At 36.9% G+C, this 8,435-nt stretch overlaps 1 protein-coding gene across 1 annotated transcript in view; it reads right to left on the bottom strand.

The window, feature by feature from the left end:
- Positions 1-2,180: 2,180 nt before the first annotated feature.
- NSUN6 (NOP2/Sun domain family, member 6) overlaps positions 2,181-8,435 on the bottom strand; it is an 18,808-nt gene continuing 12,553 nt past the window's right edge. The window contains exons 8-11 of the mRNA XM_009080936.1: positions 8,201-8,345; positions 6,342-6,490; positions 5,523-5,648; positions 2,181-2,708 (exon numbers count right to left, since the gene is read on the bottom strand). Coding sequence (XP_009079184.1) covers positions 2,496-2,708; positions 5,523-5,648; positions 6,342-6,490; positions 8,201-8,345 — 633 coding nt within the window. The 3' untranslated portion in view covers positions 2,181-2,495. The remainder of the gene's footprint in view (positions 2,709-5,522; positions 5,649-6,341; positions 6,491-8,200; positions 8,346-8,435) is intronic.

Genomic DNA, 8,435 nt, shown 5'->3' with positions numbered 1-8,435 from the left:
CAATTGTGCTTCAGCACTAAGCACTGAAGTACAATGATTCAGTGTGTAAAGAGTCTTAAGAGGAAAGTAATCCTATTATGTATTTAAAATATATATAGACACACACCATTCATCAGAATTGTGTCAATGAGAAAGTATTCCTACTCTTGTAGTTAAAGTTACAGTAAGATTGGAAAAGAAAAGGGAAAAAAAAGAGCATCCATTCAACATTAGTCATCTAACTTGGCCAGACTTGTAGTCAGAGAAAGGATGCGGGTTCCTTCACAGATTGATTTGGAGCATCTTGATTGAGTTTCTGTTCTGAACTGCCTGATGAAGTCTCTCCCCAGTTACCAACAGAGAGAGAAGCCTAGGGAAAACAGCTGAGTCTTATCCCTTCAATATGCTAAGTGCTCTTTGAAATCTACGAGTTGACTTTCGCAGAAACAACCCTAGTAGCTAAAGTTCATGCATCAGTAAGTTTTTTCAGGTGAAGTCTGGTCTGCAATTACACTGGAATCAAGTACAAGTTAGTTACTTTTTCTTCCCACCCCCAAGAAACTTCTCATAAAATCAAGTGCGGTCACCATCTTGAAAAGCCTGTTAAGCATCCCAAACTCAAGAAATCTGGGAAAGTCTCAACAAATCTTCCACTTAAAATTCAGCAATCTTAATTCCTTCGAGTTCAGCATTGCACAAATCCTACTACTGAAACTGGAGGCAAAGTTCCTTATTTTATATGCATACACAAATTTCAGTATATAGTCTATGTGTGCTGATTAATGTTTACAAAATTTATATATTCTGCAAAAAAAGGAAATGCTTTTTTACTAGCACTGAGTTAAAGATTTCAATACGTACTTAAAATAAAAGATTAATCCCTTTTGTTACCATGTAATTACTTTAGCCATATTTAGACTAAAAAGACTATAATTTAGAGCAGGAGCTTCATGATTCTACATAGGATATCTCACCTACTACTGATGAAACCAAATTACTTTAAATCTTCATTAGACATGTAGTTAATGGCAAGGAGTGGCCAGCTAAAGTAGAGAAGTAGTACACAAGAATTCCATCCTCCCATCCTGCCAGGATAGGTCTCACAGAGGATGGACTAGTCAACCCTGGGAGAACGGAAGAGATTTTTTCTTTAAGAACGGTAGAAAACATATGGTATCAAAACATTTATAGAAAATGGAAGTAAAAACAGACTACTGAGAAACAGAATTGTATAAACTGTTTTGATTGCAAGCAAATAAAAAAGCACTTCTGACAGCAGAAAGACAAATGATAAAATAACTCTTGCTCTTTTTAATCCAACCAAATAGTTAGGAGTGAAAAGACAGACATTTTTCAGATAATGCTTTTTAAAACTGGAAACTGATGAGAGGAAAAACCAAACACACACAGATGTCAGTTTACATTTTTGAATTGTACTCACCTTTCCCTCTAATTTTAATGCTATTGTCAGTTCCAGCATGACTGAGGAAAGAGAATATTGTTCAAACTGGAACTGAAGCAGAATTTTGAAATACTTATAACATCTTTAAGAAATTTATATTATTAAAATGCTGAGCAGTGTATTAAGGCAGTTCTCATTAGCATGCTTCCCCAGTTTCAATTTTCATGATTTTTAGCTGGTGATGCTTTCTAACCAATAAAGTTAATATTCTTAGTTGTTTGAAAGGTGATTTGCAACATGTCAGATGGTATTATGCATTGTTTTCTGTCTTTTGATATATTAATCACAACTGTAGCCCCTTCTGTTGCAAATGTTTGATTTTAAAATTGTCACTTGTCAGCCAGTCCAATAGGCTATTTCAGAACCAATACAGTTTATGCATGGGAAGTTTGATGTTGAAACAATATTTATTTACATTCCCAGAGTGAGATGGTTTAATATATTCATGCTGCTATAAAAGACATGCTACAAAGCCTAATCGTATTTTGTGTATATACTATGTGTACAGAGAATCTTGCTTGTATTAAAATAAAAGAGAAATGAGGTTCTAAGTATCAATTTATAAAACAGTTCTTTGTAACATGGTACAGTGTTTTGTGAAGCACTATTTCATGAAACTTTAATTATTGGTTAAACCTCCATAGAAACTACCCTTCCCAAAATTCATTATAATAGTTCCCACCTATTTTATTTATGTTTGCATTTCATAAAGTAGCTTACATCCCAATCCCTTGCTTGCTGTACCAGATAAGTGACTTAAATGGGAAAGAGACAACAGTATGAGTGAACTTATTTGTCATTCAGGCACTGTCCTGCTGTAAATACAAAAGCAAAGGAAGACTTAAAAATGATACTCCCCTTCCCCCAGCCATGACTTTCTTGCTGCAACCTGTGGCTCTTTCCCATCAGAACAGCTGGCAGATTTCAGTGCTGCCATAGCAACCCTGCCGTCAGCCCCGTTGGCTTGGCAACATTGCAGCAGGAAGAAACACACTTCAGGTCTCAACTGTTCTCAGGCTCGCTAGGTGTTTTTTCAGGTTGCATTCCTAAATCCTTATTTACTGTTCGATTTAATAAATTTTGCAATGAAAAATCCTATACAGTCCTTGTTTGCCAATGAAATCAGATCATCTTCTCTGGAATCTTGCAAAGAATTAATATCCATTCCTTGCAACGTCACAGCAGATGGATCAAATCTCTGCAACAGCTTCAACTGGTCAAGTGACAGTCCAGCTCCCTTCATGCCTTCTCCTCCAATGTGAGGTTCCTGTTCAAGTAATAAAGAAAAGCAAAGTATCCCATCTGTAAAGTTTTTAAATGCCTTAAATGCATTCTGCTGAATATATGCACAGCTACTTAACAGTTAACATGGACAAGCTAGGTTTGCATCATTCACTCTGGGGGATTCAGAACCTACGTGGCCTTTTCTTGCCTTCATCTGGCCAATATCACACAAACATAATACAAGGTTCCAAGTACCTTGAGGAGGTGGTGATGCCCCTTATCTGCTTTAGCCCAGCAGTTTAGAGCACTTGTTGAGGATGGGTTCAATTCATCACTCAAAGGACTGAAACATCACAAGAAAGCTGTTAGCACCAGCTAATGTGCAGGTCTGAAGGTTGTAGGTTGCCACTTGTAAATGATGCAGCACTTCTGTGTACTGGCTAATAGCTATGAATTAAGTAAAAAAGAGTGATTGTCTGTTACTAATATACTCAGAATTGGTAGTAGAACTACCAGGATTCTTAACACGAAAAATTTCAATTGGAGAGACGGAAGCTCCAGTCTGGAATATTTTACTGCCTGAAGAGGCATCATTTTGGCAGATGATGCAGCAGAAAAATCGGAACTTCAATTTTCTATGTAATGTAATAAGACTAGCTGGTAAATGGGACTACTGTTACGCGTGTATGTCTATGAGGCAGAGAAAGAAAGGAACACTTAGGTATCTGAATTCAGAAGATGACATTTGGCATCAAATTCTTGAAGAGAAGGGCTTAAAATCACAGTCCTTTTCTTAGCATTTCTTGTGGGTAGCCTTGACTGCTTTTTATTTAATACATTGATTCCTGGAAAAAATCTAATTCTTAGCTGGATTGTTCTTTCAATGCATTCAGTAAGGAGACAGAACAAAATGTGCAAAAGTTGGCACTGCAATATCAGAAATAGATCTCCTTTGTCAATCTAGTCTAATGTAGTCTATAATGCAGCCTACAGCAGAGCATTTTTTCAGCCATCACACTTTGCTAACACATGAGCTCACCCAGTCAGCACATGATGAGTGTTACCACGTCCTGTGTGCTGTAAAGCTGGGCAACCAAGAGGTTACAGCCCAATTCTATTCTTCCTTTTGCTCAGCAGGATTTCAGTGCTTTTCAGGTAAAAGACAAAAAGAGGTGTTCATTGCAAATTGAGAGAAAAATAACACACAAAGGGAGAAAAGGGTAGCAGCTTGAAGCAATGTAACAGAAGGATGGAAAGGTAGAAGTCTAAGGGAAAACAGTATTACACAGGTTCAAGCAACCTGCTCAAAGATAGACCAGTGTTTTCCTCTACCTTTTCATTTTTCCTTCCAGTTAAGTTACTGCATTTAAGCTGATCTACAGTATCTCTTGTATAAAGCCCTAAGAGGAAATAAGTCTGCACACAGGATCAGCTGCCATGCAACAACCTCCACCTATCAGAACAATCACCTGTTTTTTCCTTACCCAGCTAAACAAACATCATTCCAGGAACTGTTGCCAAACTGAGAAGTGGAAAACAGTGGACTGGGTATGTAAAGAGGTGTCCACTGAGATACTAAAGAAGATGGGATATAAACACATACAGGAACATGAGATAAGTCAACCCTAGACTCCGTTATTAGGTACTACAAACCATCTGTAAGCAATTAAGTGTCATCTCATTTAAAATATACTATACAGAAAATATCAATTTTTACAGACATGGCATTTCTGTGTGAAAAATAGTGCTTTATTTAAGAGTGATATTACTGGTGAGTGAAAGTCTATTAAACCAGAATTCTTCTTGAATTTGAGTTAATAGGACTTGTGTTTTGCTTTGTCATTCTATCAAGGACAATATTTAAGCTGTTAGGTAAAATGTATAATCTGTTGAAACAGTTGGAACTGAAAAATTCCTCGTAAATGGATGGTGAAAAAGCAGATAGAAGAACAGAACATACAAATCTCTGAAGAAAAGCTTCAGTTCTGTTAAATCTTTACCAGTCTTCATATAATTCCTCATTATACACAATTTTTTAATTTCAGTTAAAAGATTCATACAAGCCATCACAGAATGTATAAGTAAGCTAAACAGGTATCAGTTAGACTTTTCCTCAAAGCCATGATGATAAACAACTAACTCACCCAGCTCATCACATCACCAAAGAGGAAGAGGGATGTATACAGTCTGATGATAAACGCCCTTGAGGCACTAATAATGGTAACATATTTTTGAACTGTATGCAGTATAGATATAAAATTCTAGTATCTCCCTATATATTACCTCCTCCCAGACATCTTAATGGTAGACACTGACTCCAAAAAAGACAAGGTACATTCTTGGGACACTGAGCCTGAAATAAGTTTGTTCCCTCATTCCTTCAAGTAAGGCAAAAATAGTTCCCGTACATATAAAATCCTCTTTCCTCAAAACACAAGGTTATTTTCATTTATGTCCCATCTTTTATGCAAGTCTTCACTACTTCATTGTCATTAATAAAAGCATTTTGACCTCTCCTGTGAATGTGCAAAAGAAGAGAATAAAACACATGTATTAAAGAACAATTGCAAGAGAAATTTCAACCTGTTTGAACTCTCTTTTGTGTTTTAAGTGGTTGTTGTGCAAATCAAAATAGCCACAATACACAGTGGCAAATTACTTGAAGATCCCTAAATGAAGCTCGATTAAACACAAAAACAGATTTTATAAAAGCCTCAGAAATCCTTGTGTTGTTTTTATCCACAGCAGTTAAAACTATCCACAGTGAAAGATTTATTGGTAGTAAATGCAGTGTGGGACTTAACAGTTCCAAAACAAGCTCACTAGATCATGTGAAGTACCCTAAAAATACTATTACCTGTGGATGAAGCTGGAGGCATGGAAAAGTTTCCAGGGCCCAGGCAACTTGCTCCTCGTTTTCAGAAAGTGTAATTGTACATGTACTATATACTAAAACACCTCCTGGCTTCAGCAATTTCACTGCCTGCAGGGAGAAATAAACAATAGTTCAGCTTATTTTTAAATAAGCACTTAAACTCAAATCTAAGTTAGGCATTAGGATGCTAATTCTTCTCAGGGAATACAGTAAAGGATCCCCTGGATTAGAAATATTCTTCTTTCCAAACAGGCATTATGGCTTATGCAGTTTATTAATGCCATTGAGATGATTCACCTGGTAAGATTTGTTATTTGTACAGCTCTGTGTATCTGAGACAGATTAGGTCTGTTTTCTCCACCTGCTGCCAACCACAGATAGACAACACTTTTATCAGTGATATCAGATGTCAACTGTTTCCACATATTTGGCACGGACGTTGTACCTATGCTGCTTTTTAATCTGTCATTCATTCTGAATGTGTTTCATTCAGATTTAGAGAAATCTCATGAAATCTTATCTTTCAGCATCAGCCCATGCACAGTTCTCAGCATGCTCCTAAGTCACCTGCTCTGTGACTTAGACCCTTGCCAATATCATAAACTAAAACCGATGAAACTGAGGGAATAAAAAAACCATATCAAAGGTTTTTATTTACACATACCTTTTCCATGTTCCAGTGAACTGACTTCACCTAGCAACAGATATGGTGGAGCTGAGAGGTTAACTGATCCTAACACTTCCTAAATGCAAAAGCATTCGTGTTCAATTTAATTTATTTACTTGATCTTTAACACATACCACAGTGAAAAGCTTGCGCTGCAGTGGCTGGTAAGAGGTCACTTCCTTTAAAGTTGAAGAATAAGCCATGTTTGGTCTCTGTCCCATCCCACTACATGGAGCATCAAGAAGAATTCGATCAAATGACTCTGGTAAGAATGGAGGCCCTTCTGTAAAAAGCAGTTAGTAATATAAAATGTGGCTGTTTCTTTCCTTGAGACTTCACCATAGGTAAGGACAAGCTGTAACTGCATCTTTGGCATAAAACATCTGTGTGCAGTCGACAGTGTCTGCAAAAGCAGACTCAGCTAGAGGCAAGTCTCAGCACTGCTGGTAGTGTTTTTCATATCCCAGAAAACCAAACAGTTTTAGTTCTGTAAGCTCAAAAATGATCCCTTTAAGCAATAATATATTTAAACTTAATTTAATGATTTGAAAGTAAAATGTAAAAGCAATCCAACAAAAATGCTGAAGTATGATTGGTCAGAGGTGCTGGGCACAGAGTTGTATATACAGGCTGTAATGAACCACACTCAGGTCATAACTGAAACTGAAATGTGCAAACCTTTACTGAGAGAAACGTGTAGTTAATTGTTAAGACTGCCTTAAATAATAACTGGATTGTCTGTAAAATAACTGCTTCCTGTGATGGATATCTGTAGAAACTAAAACACTTCATAACAGCATGAACTATTACAAGTTCTAATGTGTGACACATGATGCCTCCACAGCAGAACAATTCAGTAAACAATTAACAACTTCCTACAATTACCTGGATGATAAGGGAATATGGATGAACAAATCCTTTAACCTGAGCCCCACTGGCACAACAGCCCAAAAGTTTCTATCTCCTCAGTGCTAGAGACTGTCCATCTCAGCATCACCAGGTACTACTGCTACCATCCTTGTACTATCATACTACTGCTGCCTAGCTTGTTCCAGCACTATGAAATGAGTCAATCTGATTTATCTACCTCTGATCCATTAATAAAATGTTCAAAATATGTCATGTCTTACTTGAAGGGATGTACAGAAAAGCCTTCATGATTTCAGTATTACAGCTAGCTCTTGTTCACCTGTGTAATTAATTGCTCTATACCACCTACAGTATTTAATGTTCATAAAAATACTACTAAAAAAGTACTTTTGTTCCTCCAAAGCAGGAATAACTGCAAGGCATAGGGACAAAGAAGGTGAATTATGCAACCTGATTCCTACTTAGTCTAACCAGTGACTGAGATAAAATAGAGTGAGAAAGAACAGCATACTTTGCACAACAAACTAAAAATAATCAGGACAGCAGATACCATTTAAATCATCCCAGCATGGAACAGAACCAATATCATAACTGCAGCACTTCAGAAAAGCAAATGAAATGAACTTAAAATAATACACTGTGCTTGTATGTAACTTTCCCCTGAACAGCTGAACAAACATCACTGAACTAAACTTTGCAGCACTCCTGGGAGTTACGTATTAATAACCCCATTTTACTGATGAGGATTATGAGACAGAAAAGCCAAGCAAATCTGCAAAAATGAGTTTTTTCTCAGACTAGGTCAGACAATTCAGAGTATGGGGTTAAATGTGATCATGAAATAAGCTTTAAGGCTTCTTCAGTCTTTGATATTATCTGGGAAAGGAATGCATTTCCTCTGAGCACATTAGGTTGTGATAAGGACAGATAATTTGACTTTTGTATTTGCTTCATAGAGAAGATGATAATCACAAAAGAGTTGAAAATAAAAGGGCTGCTGAAGTAACTTAGGTATCTGCCAAGATTTTAAGAGCTTGTAGACCTGTGGCAGGTTTAATATTATTAGTGCAAAACATTACTGTTTTCTTCTAAAAGCTAGTACTGACCAAATTGTGTATTTTACCTTGTTCACCCTCGCTCTTCTCAACTGAAAGGGCCTTTGTTCCATCATAGCAAAAGGCCTTAATGCAATTCAACTGCAGCAATTCAGCATTCTGCTGGATTTTTTTGACCTTGTTAGCTATCTTGTCCATGGCTATTACTTCACCCTGAAAGAAAAACCCCAAAGTCTTCATCAAAAGCATAGGGATTAAATGGATGTGCATTTTCTGATTTCCTTTCCCCACCCATAAGCAGTG

Source organism: Acanthisitta chloris, unplaced genomic scaffold, assembly GCF_000695815.1.
Source record: "Acanthisitta chloris isolate BGI_N310 unplaced genomic scaffold, ASM69581v1 scaffold38468, whole genome shotgun sequence".
NCBI lineage: Eukaryota > Metazoa > Chordata > Aves > Passeriformes > Acanthisittidae > Acanthisitta > Acanthisitta chloris.
This window is presented reverse-complemented; position numbering and strand designations above follow the sequence as displayed.